This window comes from Megascapheus bottae, chromosome 22 (genome assembly GCF_031878675.1).
Source record: "Megascapheus bottae isolate mThoBot1 chromosome 22, mThoBot2.hap1, whole genome shotgun sequence".
In the NCBI taxonomy this organism is placed as follows: Eukaryota; Metazoa; Chordata; class Mammalia; order Rodentia; family Geomyidae; genus Megascapheus; species Megascapheus bottae.
The window spans coordinates 13,476,598-13,500,768 of NC_143530.1; the positions used below are offsets into that span (position 1 = coordinate 13,476,598).

General features: G+C 52.3%; 3 protein-coding genes across 4 annotated transcripts; all 3 read left to right on the forward strand.

Annotated features, from left to right (window-relative positions):
• The first annotated feature begins 123 nt into the window (after nt 1–123).
• On the forward strand, nt 124–9,942 carry Tap1 (transporter 1, ATP binding cassette subfamily B member). Of its 2 annotated transcripts, none has more exons than XM_090355983.1 (11): nt 124–776; nt 1,048–1,162; nt 1,271–1,401; nt 2,921–3,126; nt 4,211–4,408; nt 5,756–5,884; nt 6,010–6,198; nt 7,011–7,184; nt 7,380–7,542; nt 7,776–7,912; nt 9,074–9,942. In XM_090355983.1, the coding sequence occupies exons 1-11, from the start codon at nt 212–214 to the stop codon at nt 9,272–9,274; spliced, it is 2,208 nt and encodes a 735-aa protein (XP_090212109.1). In that variant the 5' UTR covers nt 124–211; the 3' UTR covers nt 9,275–9,942. The 2 variants fall into 2 exon arrangements, with proteins under 2 accessions (XP_090212109.1, XP_090212108.1); XM_090355982.1 differs by having other exon boundaries at nt 130–776; nt 9,068–9,940.
• Nucleotides 9,943–10,622: 680 nt separating this feature from the next.
• Psmb8 (proteasome 20S subunit beta 8) lies at nt 10,623–13,985 on the forward strand. Its single transcript, XM_090356026.1, has 6 exons — nt 10,623–10,855; nt 11,687–11,834; nt 12,272–12,383; nt 12,563–12,692; nt 12,964–13,168; nt 13,666–13,985. Exons 1-6 carry the CDS (start codon nt 10,748–10,750, stop codon nt 13,761–13,763), a joined length of 801 nt encoding a protein of 266 aa, XP_090212152.1. The 5' UTR covers nt 10,623–10,747; the 3' UTR covers nt 13,764–13,985.
• Nucleotides 13,986–16,129: 2,144 nt separating this feature from the next.
• Tap2 (transporter 2, ATP binding cassette subfamily B member) lies at nt 16,130–23,958 on the forward strand. The gene is made up of 12 exons (XM_090356060.1): nt 16,130–16,211; nt 16,498–16,998; nt 17,076–17,190; nt 18,534–18,664; nt 18,931–19,136; nt 19,888–20,085; nt 20,224–20,352; nt 21,369–21,557; nt 21,749–21,922; nt 22,401–22,560; nt 22,979–23,115; nt 23,619–23,958. Exons 2-12 carry the CDS (start codon nt 16,515–16,517, stop codon nt 23,808–23,810), a joined length of 2,115 nt encoding a protein of 704 aa, XP_090212186.1. The 5' UTR covers nt 16,130–16,211; nt 16,498–16,514; the 3' UTR covers nt 23,811–23,958.
• The last annotated feature ends 213 nt before the right edge of the window (nt 23,959–24,171 follow it).

The following is a 24,171-nucleotide window of genomic DNA, read 5'->3' on the forward strand; positions in this document are numbered from 1 at the left end:
CGCAGGCAGGGGCGGGTCCCAGGTTGCCGGAGGTTGCTTTCAATTTCCCTTTCCCCTAAAAGGCTGCGCTTCTCTCCAGCGCCGGCGCGATCACCGGTGCCCGGGACTTTCCATACCCCCCGCCCCCACGAGCTTGTGATCCCAGCCCTGCTGGACTCGGACAGCCCCCCGCAGCCGCTGTCCTGCCGTGGCCGCGGTCCCCCGCGCTCTCATGGCGAGCGGAGACGCCCGCGTCCCCCGACCTTTCCTCCCCTGGTTCGGGGCCGCGCTGCTGCTGCTGGGTGACTGGGTGCTGCTCCGGCCCGCGCTGCCCGGAGTGGTCTCTCGGCTGTTGCCCGCGGCGGGGCCGCTGCTCCAGACCTGGGCGGTGGGCCTGAGCCGTTGGGCTGCGCTGTGGCTGGGGGTCCATGGGGTCCTCAAGGCGACGGCCGCCCGCGAGGGCGCAGGCTCGGCAGCCCACGGGTGGCTGGCGGCTTTGCAGCCCGCGGCGGTGGCGATGGGCCTGGCCCTGCCGGGACTTGCCTTGTTCCAAGAGCTGGGCTCGTGGGGAGCCCCCGGCGGCGCCCCCGGCGCGCGGGCTCTGCACTGGAGCGGCTGCCCAGCGGCCTTCGCCCTGGGCTATGCGGCCGCACTGCCCGCGGCCGCCCTGTGGCACAAGCTCGGGAGTCTGTGGTCCTGGGAACCGGGAGACACCGCGCGCCGGCTTCTCGGCTGCCTGGGCTCGGAGATCCGCCGCGCGCGCTTGGTTCTGCCCCTGCTGGTCCTCTCCTGTCTAGGTGAGGACGGAAGGGGTCGGGCGGGGGCGAAGGGGACGGAGCGAGGGGCTGGAACGCTGTCAGGGGTCAAGACTGGACTGGGCAGCTGGGGCCAAGTCCTCCTCCTGTCGCAGAACGGATCTTGTCTCCACAATCTCTGCCTGTGCCCCTTACGCCCGGCGGGGGCAGCCGCGGGGGGGGATCTCTGCGCGGGTTGGAGAAGGACGAGGGGCGGGCAGGGGCACGCAGGCAAGGTGGCTGACAGGTGTCCTGTCTCTCTCTCTCTCTCCAGGGGAGATGGCCATTCCGTTCTTCACCGGCCGCCTTACCGACTGGATTCTACAGGACAGGACAGCTTCTGCCTTCACCCGCAACGTAACTCTTATGTCCCTGCTCACCATAGCCAGGTCTGGGTGCTAAGGATGGGGAGCCCTAGGAAAAAGGGGTCGCGTCTTGGGACCTTCCTACGGCCCCGGAGCACGCTGACCGTCCTCCCCCACTCTCTCCCTTTCCAGCGCAGTGCTGGAGTTCTCGGGCGATGGCATCTATAACCACACCATGGGCCGCATGCACAGCCGCATGCACGGAGAGGTGTTCCGAGCCGTCCTGCGCCAGGAGACTGAGTTTTTTGAGCAGAACCAAACAGGTTTCATAGGAAATATTTTCATTATATATCTGCATAATCTGTCTCTGTGTCTGTCTCTCTCTGCCCTCCCCCCTTGGTAATGGGGCTTGAACTCGGGACCTGGACACTGACCCATGGCTTTTTCACTCAAGGCTAACGCTCTTACCCCTAAGTCACACCTCCACTTCTTGCATTTTAGTGAGTAATTGTAGAGAGAAATTTCACGAACTGTGATCCTCAGATCATAGTTACCTGATTAGTTAGGATCATAAGCACACTGGCCCTCAGGTTATATGGGCTCTTTTACTTATAACCTTTATAAATTTCCCTTCCCCCTTTCTCCCTCTCCCTCTCTCTCTCTCTCTCTCTCTCTCTCTCTCTCTCTCTCTCTCTCTCTCTCTCTCTCTCTCTCTCTCTCTCTCACACACACACACACACATTGTAAGTCTTTATTTCTTATTCTGTCTCAGGAGCAAAATATTGTCCCTTTTGCCTTCAGAGAAAACTGGTATTTTTTGACAATGTCCCATAAATCTAAGTCCCATAGTCTTATTTGTGTCTAATGACACAAGGGAGTCGATTTGCTCCTAGATTAAAAGCTACAGAATTTCAAACCTGTACAGTTGAGATGATAAAGTCCAGCTTCATTTACAAGAAGGAAACTTAGATCTAAGCCCTCTAACTTGCACAGTTTTATATGGCCAGAGACAACTTGGAGCTAGACCCCAGCACCTTGGTTCTCATCAGAGTGCTTAGTATGGGCCCCCAAACCCTTTCCTAGACTTTTTCTAAAGCTTTATGACCTACACGAAATACACAAGTTCCTTAGTGAACAGAAAACCTCTTGAGAAATGGAAATTTGCATGTGTGTCAACTTCTTTATAGATAAAAATGAAGATTTGGGACAATGTTTTCTTCTCTAATACTCTATTTTTTCCCCCATCCTGGGCATGAACTCAGGGCCTGGGTGTTGTCTCTGAGCTTTTTTTTTTTTTTTTTTTTTTGCCAGTCCTGGGCTTGGGCTCAGGGCCTGAGCACTGTCCTTCGACTTTCTCAAGGCTAGAGCTCTACCACTTGAGCCTCAACACCACTTCCAGCTTTTTTTTCTATGTATGTGGTACTGAGGAATCAAACCCAGGTCTTCATGCATGCTAGGCAAGCACTCTACCACTAGGCCAAACTCCCGGCCCCTCTGAGCTTCTTTCGTTCAAGGCCAGCATTCTACCACTCGAGACATAGTGTCACTTCTGACTTTTCCATAGTAGTTTGTTGGAGATAAGATTCTCTCTGACTTTTCTATCTGGGCTGGCTTTGAACTGTGGTCCTCAGATCTCAGCCTCCTGAGTAGCTAGGATTACAGGTGTGAGCCACCAGTGTTCAGCTTCATTTTTCCAGTATCAAGGTTTCCACATCTCCCCAAACTCATACATTGTTTCCCCAACCTTCTTAGAACACCATGTTGACATCCCTGTCCTGGCCCCTACCCTGTCTCTTATCGCTCTGACCTGGTCTCATTCACTCTTTGCTCCAATCCTTGCAGGTGATATCACAGCTCGAGTAACAGATGATACGGCCGACATGTGTGAGTCTCTGAGTGAGAAACTGAATCTACTGATGTGGTACCTGGTGCGAGGGTTGTGTCTCTTGGGGTTTATGCTCTGGGGGTCACCATCCCTCAGCGTGGTCACCCTGGTCTTCCTGCCTGCACTTGTCCTTATGCCTAAGAAGACAGGAGAACTGTACAAGGTACGTCCAGAGAGCTAGGCCGCCCACACCAGGACTTCATCTCCCAGACTTAGACTCAGTTCCTCCCTGATTGTTTTCGGCATGACTTTCCTTGTACCCTCACTGGTTGTCTGTCCCCATGGAGCTTCCTGTCCCTGTGAATGTTCTCAGACTGCCCACCTTTTTTTTTTTAAAGAATTTATTAACATTGATTTTTACATCATATTTCAAATGATGTGTTTAACAAACAAGTATTCAAGAAGGGAATCTCTATATACAATCACTGGCACTTAGATTTTAGAACATAGTCAAAATTAGGCTGAGGATTTGTATGTCATAGATACATAATAATTTATGTAACAAAACATTATGTCTATAGAGTCATAAGTTTTTATGACTATGTAGTTGTGTTTGTATTTCCAGTACCATGTCCATAGCATTGGGTATACAACTTTTGAGTCCTTGCTCTTGTACTGTTTGGATCTAATAGCCACATATTAAGGATACCATGTGCTTTTGTTCCTTTGGTCTTGACTTGTCTCACTCAACATGATTCACTCTAGATTCATGCACTTCCTTGCAAATGCCATTATTTTATCTTGTCTGTTGGCTATGTAGAATTCCACTGTGTATATGTACTACATTTTCTGTATCCATTCATCTGTAGTAGGGCATCTGGATTGTTTCCATCACCTGGCTTTGTGGATAGTGCATAGATGAACATAGCTGAGCAGGTGTCCTTATCCCATCTTGGGTTATGATGTTCAGGGTAGATGCCCAGAAGTGGTATGGCAGGATCGTAGGGAAGGTCAATTTTCAGTTCTTTAAGAAAGACTGCCTACCTTTTGATCTATCTCCATGTTGTCCACATCCTAACCTTAAGCATATGACCACCACCTAATGCAGAGCCATTCTCTTCCTTGCTTCTGTTTAGTGATTATCATATATATATGTGATATATATATATATATATCCATGGTAATATAGCCATGTTCTTCTGTCTCTTCTCCGCTTGCCCTTCTTGACTTTAATTTCAAATGTGAATACTAGTGCTTCTTGTGGTTTGCTAGCTCCAGGTGACACTTCTTGTTTCCATCCCTACAAGTCACTGCAAGTACAGAAGCGGAAGTTTCTAGCAGAGGCAAGCCAGGTAGCCATGGAGGTCCTGTCAGCTATGCCGACAGTGCGGAGCTTTGCCAATGAGGAGGGAGAGGCCCAGAAGTTTAGGACGAAGCTGGAGGAACTGAAGACACTCAGCCAGAAGGAGGCCCTGGGCTATGTAGCCAACCAGTGGGTCATCAATGTGCGTATCTGAGGTCAATATCTAGTCCTTGGTCCCTAAGATGCCTTGACTCTGTTCCATTTCTGAACCCTGTCTTCCGTGCCTCCTCCACTGTGGAATGGATGGCTTCATGTTTTCATCCTAGCAACCTGACCGTCAGTTACACTACTCAGTGTTCTTAGCCCACTCACTCTTTGTAGAGACACTAGGCCTTTTCCTTCCATGGTAAGTACACATGATTCCCACATCTCTCTATTAGAGAGATGCTATGTCTCCCAGCCTAGGAGACTTTATTTGTCTCTGTGAGGAAGCTCAGAGAACCATAAATATTTGCATTTATGTCTGCTTCATCCATTGTGTGGATGAAATTGTTGACTTATTTTAAAAAATGATAAAATTTCTCTCACAGAGGCTATTAATATGAGTATTAGCTAATAGCATATTTCTGAAAGCCTTTGGTAAAGAGAAAAATGATCCCTAAACAGAGTGACACCAGTGACAGTGATGAAGATAAGATTCTGGGACCTTCCAGTGTCATGCGAATTACATCTTGTGGGTCTCTAAGGTTGAGTCATTCTAATGCTTGAACTTCTACTGTTTTTATGGAGAAAGGGACTATATAGCTGGGTGCTGGTGGCTCACACCTGTCGTCCTAGCTGCTCAGCAGGCTGAGGTCTGAAGGTCAAAGTTGAAGAACAACCTGGGCAGGAAAGTCTGTGAAACTCACTCTCTCTCTCTCTCTCTCTCTCTCTCTCTCTCTCTCTCTCTCTCTCTCTCTCTCTCTCATGGGTTGTGGGGCTTGAACTCAGCCTGGACACTGTCTCTGAGCTCTTCAGCTCAAGGCTACCACCCTACCCTTGAGCCAAGCCCCACTTTCTGGAGGTTAGATGGAGATGAGAGTCCCAGGTCTTGGCTGGGAGTTTGGCCTAGTGGTAGAGTGCTTGCCTAGCATGCACGAAGATCCAGGTTCAATTCCTAGGTACCACATATATAGAAACAAAAGCCAGAAGTGGTGCTGAGGCTCAAGTGGTAGAGCTCTAGCCTTGAGAAAGCCCAAGGACAGTGCTCAGACCCTGAGCTCAAAACCCCAGGACTGCCTTTTTGTACCCGGGCTGGCTTTGAACCTTGATCCTCAGATCTCAGCCTCCTGAGTAGCTAGGATCACAGGCATGAGCAACCGCCCCCGGCAAGTCTATGAAACTTATCTCCAATTAACCACCAGAAAACCAGAGTACTAAAGCTCAGGCTCTGAGTGCAGGTCTCACGGCCAACAACAACAGAAAGGGCAGGAGGGACTTGATATCTCTGTGGTAACCATGTTGCCTTGTGTCCCTCTAGCTTTTCTACCCTAATTCCTTTAATCTGCAGATCTCAGGGATGCTGCTGAAGGTGGCCATTCTATACCTGGGTGGGAAGCTGGTGACAAGAGAGGCTCTAAGCAGCGGGAACCTTGTCACGTTTGTTCTCTACCAGACCCAGTTCGTCGTAGCTGTTGAGGTGAGGTCCTTCCAACCAACCTCACCCCACAGTGCTCTCTCCAGCCTGTTCCTTAGCCATTTGCTGTCACATCGCAAACACTGCCTCGCGGCATTTAGTCTGTGACATCATTATATCTCCTCCAGGTGCTGCTGGCCTACTACCCTGTGGTCCAGAAGGCTGTGGGCTCCTCAGAAAAAATATTTGAGTATCTAGACCGGACCCCTCGCTGCCTGCCCAGTGGTTTGTTGGCTCCTTTAAATATGAGGGGTCTTGTCCAGTTCCAAGATGTCTCCTTTGCTTATTCAAGCTCTCCAGAAGTCCCAGTGTTGCAGGTACAACCTACCAGCCTCAGTATCCCACCTATCCCCTCCCTAGAGTTCTGTCCAGCTTTCAGCCCGCTTAGCACCAAGCCCTGGTCCTTCCTAACCCTTCAAATGCGATGAATAGCATGGTTTGTCTTAGAAGTCATCCCCTCCCCCAACCATCCAAGAATTGCTATCGTGAAGCCTGTTTGCAATCTTCTCTCTTTTCTTTCTTTTCTCACTCCTCTCTTTCTCTGTCTGTCTCTCTCTCTGTCTCTGTCTCTCTCTGTCTCTCTCTCTCTCTCTCTCCATCTCTCTCTCTCTCTCTTCCTCTCGCTCTCTCTCCCTCCCTTCCTTTCTTTACTTTGCCAGTACTCAGGTTTGAACTCTGGGCCTGGATGCTGTTCCTGAACTTTTGTCCTCAAGGCTAGCATTCTACCACTTGAGCCACAGTGCCACTTCTGACTTCTTGTGTTTATGTGGTACTGAGGAATTGAACCAGGGTCTCAGGCATGATAGCAAACAGTCTACCACTAAGCCACATTCCCAGCCCTTCATTTTCTTTCCCTTTGTGATATTTTCCCCACTTCCCGGTAGAAAGCCTCCTGTGTGGATAGTAGAGCTATACTTCATTTTCCCCTTGTTTTTGCTGCATCTTCTTTCCATCTTCTCTTTGGGAGGAATCATCCCAGAAATCTGTGCACAGGGGAAGTAGGAATGGCTACATTTCCCCATTTGCCTCCTTTTTCCTCTGGAGAAATAGAAACAATGTAATGACACAATGATACTTTCAAGGTCAAAGGGTTCTAATTGCTGTTTACTGGGCCTTGTCTACTCCCCAGGGGCTGACCTTCACCCTGCGTCCTGGGGAGGTGACAGCTCTGGTGGGACCCAATGGGTCAGGGAAGAGCACGGTGGCTGCCCTGCTGCAGAACCTCTACCAGCCCACGAGGGGTCAGGTGCTGCTGGAAGGGAAACCCCTTTCCCAATATGAGCACCGCTACCTGCACAGACAGGTAAATGAGAAGGTGGCATGGAGAAAGGGAGGGGCATTGAGCGAGAACATTCTTCCTGAGCACCCTGAAAGAGAATTAGGGGGCACTGGGTGAAGAGGGAGGAGGGGTTGACAGTGGGTACACTGTCAGTTTTCAGTGTTCAATCTCTAGAGCACCATTCTCCTGAGGTCTTCCTTCCATCATGTTTCATCTCAGGTGGCTGCCGTGGGACAAGAACCACGACTGTTCGGAAGAAGTGTGCAAGAAAACATTGCTTATGGCTTGACCAAGAAACCACCTGTGGAGGAAATCATGGCCTCTGCAGTGGAGGCTGGAGCCCACCATTTCATCTGTCGACTCCCTCAGGGTTACCACACAGGTACTGCATCATCTACCTCTGGACATCTTTACTGAGAACCCAATAAGCTTGCCTTTACTCTAGAGATCTTCCTGCCCCATGGGTGTCACTTGGAAGGGGTAAGATCTTGTTTATCTTCACATTGAAGAGCTAGATTGACCTTCCCAGAATTCCCCTCTCTTCTTGCATTGACCAGATTTTGGTGTGTATGCACATGTGGCTAACAGCTCTCATCTGGGGGCTTGTCTCTGCAGAGGCGGGTGAGAATGGGAACCAGCTGTCAGGAGGGCAGCGACAGGCAGTAGCCTTGGCCCGAGCACTGATCCGGAAACCATGTGTACTCATCTTGGACGATGCCACCAGTGCCCTGGATGCAAATAGCCAGCTACGGGTGAGACAGTCTTCTCTTTTAGTGGCACTGAGGCTTGAACTCAGTACTTTGAACTTGCTAGGAAGGTGCTTTACCTCGGAGCCATGCCACAGCTTTTTGTTTTAGTTATTTTTTTAGCTATGGCCTTAGAAAATATGGTATGTATGCCTCCCTCCTTCACATTGTTTGGGTTGGCCTTGAAAGTTGATGCTCCTAATCTCTACTTCCTGAGTAGCTGGGATCCCAGGTGTGTGCCACCATGCCCAAAAAGAGAGCCTTTTTTTTTTTTTGCCAGTCCTGGGCTTCAGCTCAGGGCCTGAGCACTGTCCTTGGGCTTTCTCAAAGTCAGAGCTCTACCACTTGAGCCATAGCACCACTTCTGGCTTTTTTCTATGTATGTGGGACTGAGGAATCGAACCTGGGTCTTCATGCATGCTAGGCAAGCACTCTACCGCTAGGCCAAACTCCCGGCCCCGAGAGCCATCTTTTTACTGCATAATTCTCATTGCATCTTATCTCCTTTAGCAAGTTATATCAACATGCTTAGAATTTTTAGTTCCTATTAACTGTCTATGAACACTGAATCTCTTAAGACCAAACATAAAGAAAATTCTATCCTAGTAGTATCAGTCAAGTTTGTACTATGTGTTTGACCTGCGACTAGGCCCTTTACATGTCCTGTGAAACTCAATTTATCCATTGTGAGAACCAGTGGGCAGGCATCGATATCCTTACAGTGTGGAGATTGAGAGAGGTTGTACCACCGACTCAAGGTTACACAATTGAGTAGTACACCCTGGACCCCAGTGCAGATCTAGCTGATTGGAATATGCATGCTGTTTACCATGGAACTAGATTTTCTTATGTTCTACTATATAATTTTCCAGTCTTCTTTTATGGGCTTCACCACAGGACTCCTACATTTGTGTGTGTGTGTGTGAGGGGGGGGAGGGGAGGAGGATTGAACTTGAGGCTTGAACTTGGGGCCTGAGTGCCGGCCACACCTCCATTTTTGACTTTTTGGTGATTAACTGGAGTAAAAGTCTCTCAGGCTTATCTTCCTAGGATAGTTTCAAACCTCAGTTCCTAGCCTCTTGGGTAGCTAGAATTATAGGCACCTGGCTAGGACTCCAGTTTTCCTTTATTCACATGAACGCTGTGTGCATCTCTCCTCAGGTACAGCAGCTCCTGTATGAAAGCCCTGAGCGGAGCTCTCGCTCTGTGCTCCTTATCACTCAGCATCTCAGCTTGGTGCAACAGGCTGACCACATCCTCTTTCTGAAAGGAGGTGCCATTTGCGAGGAGGGAACCCACGAACAGCTTATGGAGACTCGGGGGCTGTACTGGGTTATGGCACAGGCTTCTAAAGCTGCTCCAGAGTGAAAGACCTTTGGAACCTGCACCCTACCGTTCCCTCCATTTCCTCCGCTCTCTGTGACAGGCTTGGGAGTGAAGATCTTAGCAGACCTGCAGGGTAGGCAGCTGGTGCCAGGAGGAGCTGGTTAAGGTTTGGGACTAGTACTACTTCTCCAAGGGCTCTGGCTCCTCTCCTGTTCCTGCCAGTACTAGAGCATGAACTCAGGTCCTTGAGCTCTGTTGTTTTATTTGTTTTTTTTGTTGTTGTTGTTGTACCCCCCACCCCTCAGGGCTACTACCCTAGCACTCGAGCCACAAGTCCAAACTTTGGACTTTTTTTTTTGCTGGTTAATGGGAAGTAAGAGTTTCATGCACTAATGGCTTTAAACTGGGATCCTCAGGTCTCCGGTCTTCTGCATAGGAGAACACCAGGCAGACGTCTCCCCCAGTGTTTTTTTTTTTTTGACACACTAGACTTCCAGGAAAGAGAAGGAGAATTTCAAATGCCTTAGTGTAACTAGTAGACGCTTGGGTGAAAATTTGGAAGAAATATTCAGAATGTACTGGAAAGGGAAGACCAACTGATTTTAATCTGATCAAAGTCATATGCTGGCCTCTATGTATGCTGTCGGTTCTTACTATTTAAAATAAAATTGGTGTTTTGTACTGTGGGCTTCCCGGTGTCTGACACTCCCAAAGGACTCACTTTGTCTTGTGGTGCAAGACCCAGACTTCATTCTTCTCCTGGGCGCCAACAGCTGGCAGCCAATCCCTCCTCTCCGTCCCCCTCGCTCAGACCTTTTCTGGAGGACTCCCACCCCTCCCTCCCACCCCCCCAATAACCCCATCCCTCCCTCAGGGAAGTCGGTAGGATCATCTGGCCAATCTCTGCCTTCGGGGGCGGAGCCTGAGCGCGTGACGTCAACGGTTGCTGGGCAGAAGAGGCCCGCACAGGTTGCAAAGAGGGGCGGGGCCAGGATTTAGTGCAATTCAGCCCAGCCGGAGCCCGAGAGCCGAGCGAGGGGCGGGGAGGGGGGCGGGCGTCGGGGCGGGGGAGGGCTCGTTCTCCCGCGTGGAACGATCCAGGGACGTTGTCCGGTCCTCGGCTCCTTTCTCCACTGGACTCGGGATTTATTCAAGAAGCATCTCCCACGACTCCGGGTCGCCTCGATTTTAACATAATAAATAAATACATAAAGCCCTGCCCCGGCCTCTCCCGGACCCCCGCGCCGCCCCCCTGCTCTCTCCGAAGGGCGATTGCTCCCCTCCCTTCCAGGACGACCCATCATCAGCTGCCCACCACCCACCGTCCCCGGATGGCACCCCGCCTGCCGTCCCCAGGACACCCCCCCCCCCCTGCTTCCGAAACCCCCGGCCTCTTCCCCGACGGGGCGGGGAGTGGGGGGAGAGGCACCCGGCTCGCTCCCCGGGCGCCGGGCTTTCGCTTTCACTTCCTCGTCGATTCCTCGTCGATTCCTCCCGGAGATTCTCCGAGCCGTCATGGCCTTGCTGGATGTGTGCGGAGCCGCCCGGGGGCTTCGCTCGGACCCGGGACACTACAGCTTCTCCACGCGAGCTCCCGAGCTCGCGCTGCCCCGGGGGACGCAGGTGAGGGGTGCGGAGGGGTGCGGAGGGGCGCTGCCCTCCAGCCCACGAGCCCGCGTGGGGCTGGGGGCTGCGAGGCTGCGCCGATTGGGGCAGAGCTGGAGGTGAGCGTGGGCCGTGGGTCAGGGGCCGCCGCGGCTGTGCAGCATCTTGGGACATCTGGGAAGTGTGAGGCTGGCCGGGCCCCAGCAACTCGCTATTGCCTTGTCCTAGAACAAGACTGGCTGCCTCCGTCCCTGGTCCTCTTCTGCAAAATGAGGATTTGTTAATAAAATGTGCTTTCTGACAGTTAAAAAGGGGATTATGGATTGGAAAAACATAAAGGCATCCTTAAGACCTTCCTTCCTTCCTTCCCCACCCCTTCATTTTCTTTTCTTTCTTTCTTTCTTTCTTCTGGTCCTGGGGCCAGAACTCAGGGCCTTGGTATGCCTGGGCATTGTCTGTTCATTAGCTTTTTTGCTCAAGGCTGGTGGTCTTTACTACTTGAGCTCCAGGCTCCACCGTCCAGCCTCATGCTGCTTAAGTGGAGAGAAAAATCTTACAAACTTTCCTTACCCAGGCTGGTTCAACCCAAAATCTTAGCGACTGAGTAGCTAAGATTACAGGTATGAGCCACCGGAGCCCAGCAAGACATTCATTTCTGTTGTGCTGAGAAATGGAAACGGTTGTTTCGTGGTTCGTGTTATCTTTTTGAAACGATTTCTTTCTGGGGATTACTAATGATTAATTAATTAATATTGAGTATTAACTGTTCCATTTGTTAAAGGTTAGAAAATCTGGAGCTGCCTGTTGTAGAAGCACTCATGGTTCCTTCCTTTCCTTCTCTTTCATTAGCCCACCGAATTCTTGAAGTCTCTGGGTGGGGATGGAGAAAGCCAAGTTCAGATTGCAATGGCCCATGGGACAACCACACTTGCCTTTAAGTTCCAGCATGGAGTGATTGTGGCAGTGGACTCCCGGGCCTCGGCTGGGAGTTACATTGGTGAGTGTGTGCGTTCCAGAAGGCGGAATCTGGGGAGCTGGCCCTCTGCTCAGCTCAGAGGCCCCATGTCTACACCGAGGCCCGAGCAGGTGCACACATGAGGTTATTTCTTCACTCTCAAAACTCTTCTTGCACTGGTGGTGCCTGCCTATAATCCTAACTCCTCCAGAAGCTGAGATCTGAGATGGTGGTTCAAAGCCAACTAGGGCAGGAAAGCCCACGAGATGCTTATTTTCACTTAAATATCCAGAGTCAGAAGTGGAGGGTGGGACTCATGTGGTATATGAAAAAAAAAAAAACTAAGGGGCAGGGCTCAGGTCCTGAGTTCAAGTCTCAACACACACACACACACACACACACACACACACACACACACACACCACTACCACCAGCACCACCATCGTCAATAACAACAATAAAAACACTTTTTTCTGCAGCCACCTTACGGGTGAACAAGGTGATAGAGATTAACCCTTACCTGCTTGGTACCATGTCTGGCTGTGCAGCCGACTGCCAGTACTGGGAACGCCTCTTGGCCAAGGAATGCAGGTAAGCCAGGCAGCTTTCCTCATTTTTCAGCCTAGGGATTGTTGCTTGGATTGCCTTAGTCAGTGCTCCGCATCTTTGTCCCTGACAGCTTAGTGTTAGCAAGGCATTTCATCAACTAGCTTTCAGAGGGTCAGAAGCCTTCTTCCAAATCTCAGCCTCCCTCTCCCGTCTCCGTCCAGGCTGTACTACCTTCGGAATGGGGAGCGCATCTCCGTGTCAGCGGCTTCCAAATTGCTCTCCAATATGATGTGCCAATACCGGGGCATGGGTCTTTCCATGGGCAGCATGATCTGCGGCTGGGACAAGAAGGTGGGTCCTCTCCACACCCCTCCAAGTGTGCATGAAGGTCTCTGTCCTTGTCCCCTTCCCACTCCACCCCTGAAAGATACAATGCATAGGACGAGCTGCGGGATGGTCCCCGGATAACCACTGGCTCCCTCCTGATCCCTTTGGTTGAAGCAGAGGACTTCAAGTGTGTTTTTCCTCTGGCCATGTTTCTCCCTGTGTTTTCAGATTCACACTTGAATCTCTGTGCTGCCAACAAATACCTTTCCAATTTGGAATGTCTCTTCCCTTACAGGGTCCAGGACTCTACTACGTGAATGAAGATGGGACTCGGCTCTCAGGACGTATGTTTTCCACGGGCAGTGGGAACACTTATGCCTATGGAGTCTTGGACAGTGGTTACCGGCCCGATATGAGTCCTGAAGAGGCCTATGACCTTGGCCGAAGGGCAATTGTCCACGCCACGCACCGAGACAGCTATTCGGGAGGCGTCGTCAACAGTAAGAGACCAAAGCTCCCACCTGAGACAAGGGAGGGAGAGTTCGGATAAGGACACTCCGTGGAGGCTGAGTGGTAGGGAGAAACTATTCAGGGTCAGGAGGACATCAAAAAGTCCTTGTCATAATGAGGTGAGACTTGGGCATGTGCGCATGTGCTAGTGCTTCTATCAGTGTAACACCCTACGCATAAGAGGGACGTGGGGGAGTGCCTTGATGATCTGTTATTTTGGGGGGGGGTACTAGTCCTGAGGCTTGAATTTAAATCTTTGTGATCCTGTTTAGCTTTTCCACTCAAGACTGACTGGCACTCTACCATCTGAGCCACAGCTCTACTTCCAGCTTTCTGGCGGTTAATTGGAGATAGGAGTCTCACAGACTCTCCTTCCCATGATGGCTCGGAACTGCAATCCTCAGATCTCAGCCTCCCGAATTGCTAGGATTACAGGCATATCCACCAGTGCCCAGCTGACTCCTTGCTCTTTGCTCATCACCCACAGTGTACCATATGAAGGAAGATGGCTGGGTGAAAGTGGAAAGTTCAGATGTCAGTGACCTGATGCACCAGTACCTGGAGACGAATGAGCGATGGCACTGAGAGCTGGCGGGGCCTCCTGTAGGTAGATGGAGCCAACTCAGGGACCTGGGCCAACACAGTCCAGGAGAAAAAGGGGCTCAACCCCAGATAGATTGAGAAGGGCGAAATAACCAGGGGGATGGGCTGGGTTCATCTTGTGTGCCCTCTCTATTTTATTGCATCCTCCACCCCTTAGGTGCAGAATGCCTGAATACAATAAAGGAAAACGGTTACAAAAGCTGACTCTGCTGTACTGTGGCTGAATGGAGTCCCCCCCCCTCCCCGGCCCCCTTTGGTGTGGGTGAGGGGACAGGAAATCAAGAGTCTTCCTGAGAAGGGACTCTTGCCCTAAGAAACAGAAGCAGTGTTTCACTAAAATATTTCTTCTTGGGTATTCCACCTTCATCTCTCCAGGACTACAGGAAGCCTGGTCATCTCTTTGGACCCCTTTTGCAATTTCCTTTAGCCTTGCTAGGGTCCTTTCTGAAAAGACTAAATCTGGAGGTCCCCAGATGGGTCTCTAGTAGATAGTTTAGGTGACTGGAAGTAGGACACCCTAAAACACCTGCTTTGAACTTTGGAGAATAGGGCAATAAAAATTCCAAGCTCATGTATCTGAGGGGACTATAAATTTTTTAGTGGTTACCCAAAATAACAACTTTGAGATGTCAGCAACTGCACATCAAGAAGTACATTAGAGTTCAATTTCATGATGTGACAAATCTCAGGATCATGAATAGAAATACACAGAACTCCCTGAGTGGGAGATACGAAAACATGTTTCAGGTTAGAAAAAAGAAACAGGTAGACACAATGAAATTCCTGGCTCATTTGGGTACAGGAAAGAGCAAGGACCAGGTCACCTTCCTTTCAAGGAGAGTTCTCTTAGGTGGACTCTGAAAGGGCAAAAAGCAGCAGAGTGTGAAGTGTTTTCCTTCCCAGGAGAGACATAAAGAGCAGTTAAAGTTGGGGAGTAAACCTTGACTTCACACACCCTTCCCCTGAATTATCTTAAACATTAACCAACTAATTGATAATTGCACTACCAACCTTTCATATCAGTATTTTTCAATTCCAAGTGATTGGGGATATACTTTCTCCTCCTCCTCCTCCTCCTCCTCCTCCTCCTCCTCCTCCTCCTCCTCCTCCTCCTCCTCTCTTCTGTAGTTTCCGACTTCGGAGTCATTTATGGAAGTGGGGCTATGGCCCTGACATACTGACATGCTGCTGTGTGTTGGCCAGTGCAGTGGCTTGAACCCCAGGCTTCACACATGTTAGGCAAGGAATGGACCACAGTCAGATCACTTAAAGAGTCAATTAACCAATCTGCAGGTTGAATGTAGCTCTGAGTGAGGCAAAATGGGGAGTTGGGGTGGGGGGGACCTGGTTGTTGTTCGAATCAGTAATTTAAAAAAGTAGGCCAGCCAGTAATCCTAGCAAGAAGCTCAGATCTGAGAATGGAGGTTCAAAGCCGGCCTGGGCAGGGGAGTTCACCAGATTCTTATCTGCAGTTAATCAGTCAACAACCAGAAATGGGAGCTGAGGTTCAAATGGTAGAACCTCAACCTTGAGTGAAAAACCTGGGGGAGAGCGCCCAGGCCCTGAGCTCAAGACCCAGTACTGTCAAAAAAAAAAAAAAAAAGAAAAAAGGCTAGCTTCTGGCATTTCCTTCACAAGCACAAACTCTGCCCGATGATTAATTGAGAAGGACAGATGAGGACAAAGGACGAGAGACTCCTAAACTCCACATTTCGAAATGGAATCCCTGGAAGAACAAAGGCTGGGACCTCTGTTCTGTATCAGCCCTGAGTGTCTGTCCCTCGGGGTCTGGCTTTCTTTTCACCCCCAAGATCCTGCAACTGGAGCTTGTCTGGGGAAAGCGGGCGCTCCTTAAAACAGCTTCTGTTACTACTTGAGGTGGTAATAGAAAGTCCGGAGTCTGCGTTGTGAGGCCTGGACACAGTTTTCCCCTCTGTATGTTACAAAGTAACCTACTGATGGGCTGGTGGTGGAAGTGACTCTCACTGGGACCCAGGGGGAAGGGCAAAGGTGCAGGGAGAGGAGGGAGGGGAGCAGAGGGGAGAGGAGGGAGGGGAGAGGAGGGAGGGGAGGGAAGGAAAGGGGAGAGGAGGGAGAGGAGCAGAGGAGGGAGGGGAGGAGAGGGGGGAGGGGAAGAGAGGAGGGATGGGAGCAGAGGGGAGAGGAGGGAGGGGAGGGGAGGGAGGGGAGCGAAGGGGAGGGGAGGGGAGGGGGGAACCCGTGGCCCGCAGGTCTGCGGCGCCCCCTGCTGGCCGCCGCGCAGAACGCAGGCCTGGACTGGGAAGCGAAAGCGAAAGCCCCGACGTGCCGGGCGCGGGGCTTCCCGGCGGCCCCCGTGGGGACCCGGAGTTCAGAGTGGCAGCGGTGACTCGGCGCCCAGCACTCCCAGGAAGGCCCGTGGTGCTGCTGCTGCACCGCCGCGGCAGGCAGGTGAGTGGTGGCTGCAGAAGCCCGGAGTCCATCGCATCCCCCAGGCGCGCGTGTGTTCCGGCTTCCAGGAAGTGGCAGGCGCGGGGCTGGACCCCCTGGGCCGCCCGGGGGTGGGCGGGCAAGGCGGGACCCGAGGCGTCGGTCCTCGGACTTGTGCAGCGGGGGCCCCCAGCATCCGCGGTGGGACAGGCCGGGTGCCAGCGGCCCCGGGGGATGGATCTTCCTGCGTGGGACTGGATCGGGGCTTCCACGGGGGATCTGACTGTTTTCACCCTTCTCCCCGCAGACCCCGCGCCCGCCACCATGCTTCCCGACCCGAGGCCCTGGGCCTCCCTGCTGCTGGCGGACACAGCCCTCCTGTGGCTACTTCAGGGCGCTCTTGGGGCGCTGCTTCCCGGAGGGCTTCCAGGACTGTGGCTGGAGGGGCTCCTGCGGCTCGGGGGACTGTGGGGACTGGGAGGGCTGCTGGGGTGTGGGGGGGCCGTGCTGCCCGTGCTGTGCCTGCAGACCCCCCTGGGCCTGTCCCTGCGGGCCCTGGTGGGCGGGGCCGTGAGCGCGCCCCCCGCGCGCCTGGCCTCGGCCTGCTGGAGCTGGCGGCTGGCGGGGTACGGCTCTGCGGGGCTCAGCTGGGCGCTGTGGGCTGTGCTCAGCCGTCCGGCAGGAGCCCAGGCCGGGGACGCTGGCCGCGAGGACAGCAAGGCCCTGATGTGGCGGCTGCTGAGGCTCTCCAGGCCGGACCTGCCCTACCTCACTGCCGCCTTCTTCTTCCTGGTCATTGCCGTGCTGGGTGAGTGGGGTGAGGCCAGGGGGGAGCCGAGGGGGGAGGAGGGACTCATTCCGGTGCCCCCCTCATTCCTCTTCCAGGGGAGACGTTAATCCCTCACTATTCTGGTCGCGTGATTGACATCCTCGGAGGTGATTTTGATCCGGATGCCTTTGCCAGCGCCATCTTCTTCATGTGCTTGGTTTCCATCGGGAGGTAGGGCGGTTGGTCCTTTTGCAAGATCCCAGTATCTGAATACTCACCTTCTGCTCCATCCACCCATCATCCACCCATCCATCCACCCACCCACCCATCCATCCATCCATCCATCCATCCATCCATCCATCCATCCATCCATCTCTTCTGTCTTCCAATTTTGTCCAGCACTTTAAAGGTTTATGTTGTTATGACAGATACAAATACAAGTGGATGTGTTAACTAGGATATGTTTGCGTTGCCTCTCAATATTTTGTGAAATCCCATCTCTCTTTCTTGCTTCCTCCTTCTTACACCTGGGTTGTGTTTCTCTAACCTCCCGGCAGGTTGGGCCCACTGCTCCCTCTTTCTTGGTCCTTCCAGCCTCACCGATTTTTCTAATCCCTGAAGCTGCTAATTGGAGACTGAGTCCTCTTTCTTTCCAGCATCTTTAATCTTTTCCTGTTTACTTACTGTGCTGCTTTTTTTTTTAAACATACTTCAGAATGGACTCTCTTAAACAAATAGGACAAGTGAGCAGACAAACCAGCATGCTCCTTGGCAGGCCTGAGGCTAGAATGAGGTGAGTGAGGTACTCAGAGTATGAGCATAATTAGATGCTCACTCACCCATGGACTCCAGTCCCCCTGGTCAAGTGTAGGGCTTGAACTCAGGGCCTAAGTTGCCACCCCTGAGTTCTTTTACTCAAGGATAATACTTTACCACTCAGAGCCACAGCTCTACTTCTGGTTTTCTGGTGGTTAATTGGAGATAAGAGTCTCAGGGACTTTCCTACCTGAGCTGGCTCCAAACTATAATCCTCAGATATTAGCCTCAGATCCTAACCTGAGTAGCTAGGATTACAGGCATATGCCATTAGCCTGCAAAAACTCTGTATTTTTTAAAAAATGCACCTCTCTGTGTTTAAATATTTCTATTAAATTTTATTATAAAACTTGGCTGATCTAGGTTGAGTTTTTCTGGGGTGAAAGATGGGCTCCGGAGAAGGGGAGAGTAGAGAGTGTGGTGTGGCAGCTCTCATAACGAGACACTTGTGACTGCGGAGAAGAGCCATATTGATGGGAAGGAAAAAGCCACAACAAGAGAGCCCCAGAGAGGTAGTGGGCAAGAAAGCCAGGGCAGAAGTGGGCACCGAGCAATTCCTTTTCATGCACTGTCCACTTCTCCCTGTTTATTTCTGAGCTTGTGTCTGGCTTCTTTATTACCTCTTGTGTGCTCCCCCCCAACTCCGCAACTTAGTATTTCTTTTCATTCGGGGTTTTCACCTCTGCTTTGCCCACCACCTCCCCCTTCTCTGCATCTCTCTCCTCGTCACACTCTTCCCCACTCCTTCCTACCCGCAGCTCACTGTCTGCTGGCTGCAGAGGCGGTTCCTTTCTCTTCACCATGTCCCGAATCAACTTGAGGATCCAGGAGCAGCTTTTCTCCTCCCTGCTGCATCAGGACCTCGAATTCTTCCAGGAGACCAAGACAGGTGGGTCTTAGAGAGACCTGGAGGACGGATCTAGGATTCTGCTGGCTAATCCTTATCCTTCACTTACCCTGATGTCTTTATCCATCTGATATAACCTTGGAGTTGTTTCTTAGGACAGGGTAAAGACCCAGCCTCTGCCTGTCCCTGCAAATGAGGAAGGGTGCTGAGAGGCGGGGCTGGGCCGGCAGAAGGCTAGGAGGGATCTCCTATCCTTACTGTGGGATCTGCAGCGTGCATGGTTTTCTCATCGACTTTGTCCTCCACAGGGGAGCTGAGCTCCAGACTGAGCTCAGACACCACCTTGATGAGCAACTGGCTTACTCTGAACGCCAACATACTTCTTCGGAGCTTGGTCAAGGTGCTAGGGCTGTATGGCTTCATGCTCAGTGTGTCACCTCGACTCACCCTCCTCTCCCTGCTGGACTTGCCCCTTACCATCGCAGCCGAGAAGGTGTACAGTGACCGCCACCAGGTACGCGGGGCAGTGAGGGGACCATGAGAGGAGAAAAAAATGTAGAGGTGAGGACCAGTCCACTTATATCGCTGGAAGATGGGCTCTTCACAGCCTTTAGGGGAGATTGCTCTGTTATTTGGCTTCCCTGGTCTGCCATGGATGGACATTTGACTTCAGAAGGTCTGTGAGCCCCAGGACTTTAAACTAAAATGTGAGAGTGTGTGTGTGTGCGCGCGTGTGTGCACACGCAGTGTGATTGGGAATGGAGTATTTTTCTGGAGTAGACAATACATTGTTACCAGCTTCTCAAGGGAGGAGGACATCTTCGAGGGTTGCAGGCAGGCAGGGTATTGCTCTTTCTTTAAAAGCAGCAGACACTGGCTGGAGTGGAGGGGAAGTGGACTGGATGACCGTTGCTGACATTAAGGACATTCACACTGGTGTGCCTCCATTGGCACCGTCTGTATCCACAATGTCTTCCATCTTCCAAAAATACAGTTCTGTTTCCAGTAAACTGTTACTTCCTATTCCTTTCCACCCCCCTGGCAGCCACCTTTCTGGTTTCATGAAACTGCCTATAAGTGGAACTATGCCCTTGTGTGACTGGCTTATTTCAGTGAGCATAATTCTTCAGGATCCACTTCTGTTGTAGCCTGTCAGGATTCTCTTTCCTCCTAAGGCCAAATAGTACATTCCATTGTCCAGCACCGAAGCAATGTCTCTGCCTCTCCAACCCGCAAGTGTCTGCAGCCCTGCCTATTCATTTCAGGCTTTGCTTCTGGAGATCCAGGACGCGGTGGCGAAGGCCAGGCAGGTGGTGGGGGAGGCCGTTGGCACCGTGCACACGGTACGCAGTTTCGGAGCAGAGGAGGATGAAGCGGGTCGCTATGAGGAGGCTGTGGAGCGATGCCGGCAGCTGTGGGAGAGAAGAGACCTGGAGCGAGCTTTGTACCTGCTCATCCGGAGGGTGAGCATGGAGGGAGCCCAGGGACGGGAAGGCTGAGGTGGGAGTGTAAGGCGGGACCCGTGTCCCTTGCAGCCCCCGTCCACAGGGGCCGTGAGAGGAAGGGGTGGTGAGTCTCATTGTCAGGCTGGCTTCTTTCAGGTGCTGCACTTGGGTGTGAACGTGCTGGTGATGAGCTGCGGGGTGCAGCAGATCCTGGCTGGTGAGATCACCCAGGGCGGCCTGCTCTCCTTTCTGTTCTACCAGGAGGACGTGGGGACCCCTGTGCAAGTGAGTATGGGGCCTCTCCCTTCTTATACCTGTTGTTTTTCCTACTGGCCTTAAGGAACGTGGTACTTTTTTGAAACAATTTTTATTAAAAAAAGAACTAATTTTGATAGAAAAGCACACAACGTTGAAAATGATAATGAATCTCTGTATATCCATTCCCCACTTTCATTGTGACCACCTTATGGATCATTGTGTTTTGTGTCCCCACTCATTTCTCCATCACCCCCCGCCTTTTTTTTTTTTGCCAGTCCTGGGCCTTGAACTCAGGGCCTGAGCACTGTCCTTGTACTTTCTCAAGGCTAGGGCTCTACCACTTAAGCCACAGCACCACTTCTGGCTTTTTCTATGTATGTGGTATCAAGGAATTGAACTGGGCCACTAGGCCAAGCTCCCCTTCCCCATTATTATGAAGCAACTTTAAGATACCATATCGCAGCCAGGCACTGGGGACTCATGCCTGTAACCCTAGCTACTCAGAGAGATGTGAGGTGGTCACTGTTAAAGCAGGTGATGAGGACGCCTGGGTGGAAGTGTGGAGAATGGCGCTAGGCACCCTGTTGGCCACACAAGTGAAAGTCAGGCACACTGCCTGCTTTCAAACTTCTGTGTACACAGAGCATATAAGACAGGCAGGACTAAGTCTGGAAGTGGAAATAATTAATGCCCTGTGTTCTGGGCAGAGACTTTAGATTCCTTTCACTGAACCTGGAACCTGGAAGTACTGGTGCTGCTTTTAAATTCCACCCAGCTGAGCCAGGTATGGTAGTGCATACCTGTAAGCCCAGCACTTCAAAAGCAGAGGAAGATGGTGAGTGTGAGATCAGTCTAGGCTAGAGTAAGACCCTGTCTCAAACGGACACAACAGCAACAACAACAACGAATTCCCATCCCAGTGGAAGGCAGGGCGTGTTTGGGGTGAGGGTCAGGGGAAGGACAGCTAGGCTGTGGGTGGAAGGTTGGGATGTGGGTTCTGGAGGAGCTGTTTGATTGGCTGACCATCCACGCCTGTTTTGTAGTCTCTCATATACATGTACGGGGACATGCTGAGCAACGTGGGAGCTGCCAAGAAAGTGTTTCGATACCTGGACAGGAAGCCCAATCTGCCTCCACGGGGGACGCTGGCTCCCTCCAGCCTGCGGGGCCTCGTGGAGTTCCGGGACATCTCCTTTTCATATCCCAGTCGTCCTGACCACCCCGTGCTCCAGGTGCCTGGGAGGGGAGGGAAACTGGAGCCCTCGCTCCCTGCTCTTCTTGGATAGCTTGGGCACCACAGCCTGGAGACTCGTGTGTGTCTGAGCACCTGATCTTGCTTCTTCAGGAAGACTGGAGAGGCACGCTGAGGGAGGGGCACTGAGGGAGGAGAGGGAGGCCCCTGACAGCTTCCCTGGTCTTCCAGGGAGTGACGTTCACCCTGCGTCCTGGGGAGGTGACAGCTCTGGTGGGACCCAATGGGTCAGGGAAGAGCACCGTGGCTGCCCTGCTGCAGAACCTCTACCAGCCCACGAGGGGGCAGGTGCTGCTGGACGGAGAGCCCATCTCAGAGTATGAGCACCACTACCTGCACACACAGGTAGGTGGGGAGCGAGGGGGGGGGCGGAGGACAGTCGTCACTGAGAGAGGCTCGACATCCATGTTGGTGGAAGGTCTAAAAAATACCCAAAGGTGGCCAGGCGTGGTGGCTCACGCTTGTAATCCTAGCTACTCAAGAGGTTGAGATCTGAGCATCGCGGTTAGAAGCCAGGCTGGCCAGAAAAGTCCCCGTGAGACCCTTAGCTCCAATAACCACGCAAACACCACAAGTGTGGCTGTGGCTTAAGGAGTAGAGCACTAGTCTTGAGCACAAAGAAGCTCAGGGACAGTGCACAGGCCCTGAGTTCAAGCCCCACAACTAACAAAAACAAAACCATAAAAACCAAGGATCCATTGTGAGAGATAGAAGAGATGGGGACATAGAAGGAACTGAGGCCCCCTGGGGTGGGCACTGGTGTGTGTGTGTGTGTGTGTGTGTGTGTGTGTCCATGTCCTCGCTGCCCTTCCCCTCCGTACAGGTGGCTTCGGTGGGGCAGCAGCCTGTGCTGTTCTCGGGCTCTGTGAGGGACAACATCGCGTATGGACTGACGAGCTGTGCGGATGAGCAGGTTCTGGCTGCTGCTCGGGTGGCCAGGGCGGATGACTTCATACGGGAAATGAAGCACGGAATACACACAGGTATCTCTTACGGACTGCAGAGAACCTGCGCTTTCAGTCAACAGAGGAATAAAACGTAGTCTTGGGGTGAAGGTTGGGTCCATGAGACTCTTTCCTGCCCCTCCTTCTGCTCCCCCCAACCCCACCATGCATTCATTCTGCAGCTCCTCCATCTGTGTGCACATATGTGCATGCCCGTGTGTGTGTGTGTGTGTGTGTGTGTGTGTGTGTGTGTGTGTGTGTGTGGCCTTGTTTCCAGAGAGTAATTGTAGAATTGTAGAAGTATCTCCACATGAAAAGTTCCACCCCACTCCTGCCACCTCCTGCCAGGTCCCAGTGGGAATAGCCAGGGTGCACTTGTTCCTCTTGGGAGGTGGGGGCAGGGAGTGTTATCCCGGTCTCCCGTGTCTGAGGAGGGGAACATCTCTGATTTCTTCAGATGTTGGGGAGAAAGGCAGCCAGTTGGCGGTGGGACAGAAACAACGTCTAGCTGTTGCCCGGGCCCTGGTGCGGGACCCACGGGTCCTGATCCTGGATGAGGCCACCAGTGCCCTGGACGCCCAGTGTGAGCAGGCCGTGAGTACGGGGTGGGGAGGGCACTGGACAGGTCAGCCAGTGGGATTGGGCGAGGGGAACGGCTCGTTGGTGTAGGGTTGGGAATGGAGGAGAATGCAGTGGCGTGGACCCTCTCCGATTCCTCCATCACCACCGCCGTCCTGTCTTCCAGAAACAGCAGTGCAGCCCACAGAGGAGGGCTGGGCAGACCTTGCAGTCTCCTGGTGTTTCCAGTTAGGAGCCTGGGCCCCTAGGCCTGTAATCCTAGCTACTCAGGAGGCTGAGATCGGAGGGTCCAGGTACAAAGCCAGCCTGGGCAGGAAAGTCCTTGAAACTCTCATTTCCTCCAAAACCCAAAACCAACCAAACGAAAACCCCTGGAAGTGGAGGTATAGCTCAACTGAGGAAAACACCAAAAGCTGAAGGGACAGCCCCCCCGAGTTCAAGCGCCAGTCTTTACCTCATGTCCCAGGAGAAGGTGTCCAGCTGGGGTCATGGCGTCCATGTCTTTGCTCTCTCTCCAGCTGCAGGCCTGGAAATCCAGTGGGGACCGGACAGTGCTGGTGATCACGCACAACCTGCACACAATCCAGAGGAAGGACCAGGTCCTGGTGCTCAGGCAGGGGCAGCTGCTGGATCCCTCCCAGCTCCAGGAGGACCAGGACCTTTACGCCTGCCTGGTGCAGCAGCAGCAGCAGCCGCCGCCACAGGACTGAGGCCTGCAGGAGCAGGGCTGTCTCAGGCCCATTGCGTGGACCCCATTCAGAGCGGCTTCTGTGAACTGCTGCCCTGTACACCCACGGAGTTGTTCCTGGAGCTGGAGGACGGTGCAGATCTGGATCATGGGGGGCTTTGGGTGGGCTGGTGGGGGAGGGGAGTGTGGGAATGGGGGTGGGGTGGCATCTGCACAGTGCTTTGCCTGGTGCTAAGCAATATATGCTACAGCATAATAAATGCATTCAGAAATGCCTTTTCTTCATGATAATCCTTCCTCCGTGATGTATGACTCGTTATAAGGACTCACTGATATAGAAGTTTAGAAAGTATAGAAAATGAAGCACAATGAAGACAAAGGAA

Excerpts from the sequence above, each read along its gene's own strand:
- Tap2 (XM_090356060.1), top strand. The coding sequence starts at position 16,515 with ATGCTTCCCGACCCGAGGCCCTGGGCCTCCCTGCTGCTGGCGGACACA. Across the intron at positions 16,999-17,075 it reads CCTGGTCATTGCCGTGCTGG|GGGAGACGTTAATCCCTCAC; the intron begins GTGAGTGGGGTG and ends TTCCTCTTCCAG. Across the intron at positions 22,561-22,978 it reads GAAGCACGGAATACACACAG|ATGTTGGGGAGAAAGGCAGC; the intron begins GTATCTCTTACG and ends TGATTTCTTCAG.
- Psmb8 (XM_090356026.1), top strand. The coding sequence starts at position 10,748 with ATGGCCTTGCTGGATGTGTGCGGAGCCGCCCGGGGGCTTCGCTCGGAC. Across the intron at positions 10,856-11,686 it reads CGCTGCCCCGGGGGACGCAG|CCCACCGAATTCTTGAAGTC; the intron begins GTGAGGGGTGCG and ends CTCTTTCATTAG. Across the intron at positions 12,693-12,963 it reads TCTGCGGCTGGGACAAGAAG|GGTCCAGGACTCTACTACGT; the intron begins GTGGGTCCTCTC and ends CTTCCCTTACAG.
- Tap1 (XM_090355982.1), top strand. The coding sequence starts at position 212 with ATGGCGAGCGGAGACGCCCGCGTCCCCCGACCTTTCCTCCCCTGGTTC. Across the intron at positions 777-1,047 it reads GCTGGTCCTCTCCTGTCTAG|GGGAGATGGCCATTCCGTTC; the intron begins GTGAGGACGGAA and ends CTCTCTCTCCAG. Across the intron at positions 7,185-7,379 it reads ACCGCTACCTGCACAGACAG|GTGGCTGCCGTGGGACAAGA; the intron begins GTAAATGAGAAG and ends GTTTCATCTCAG.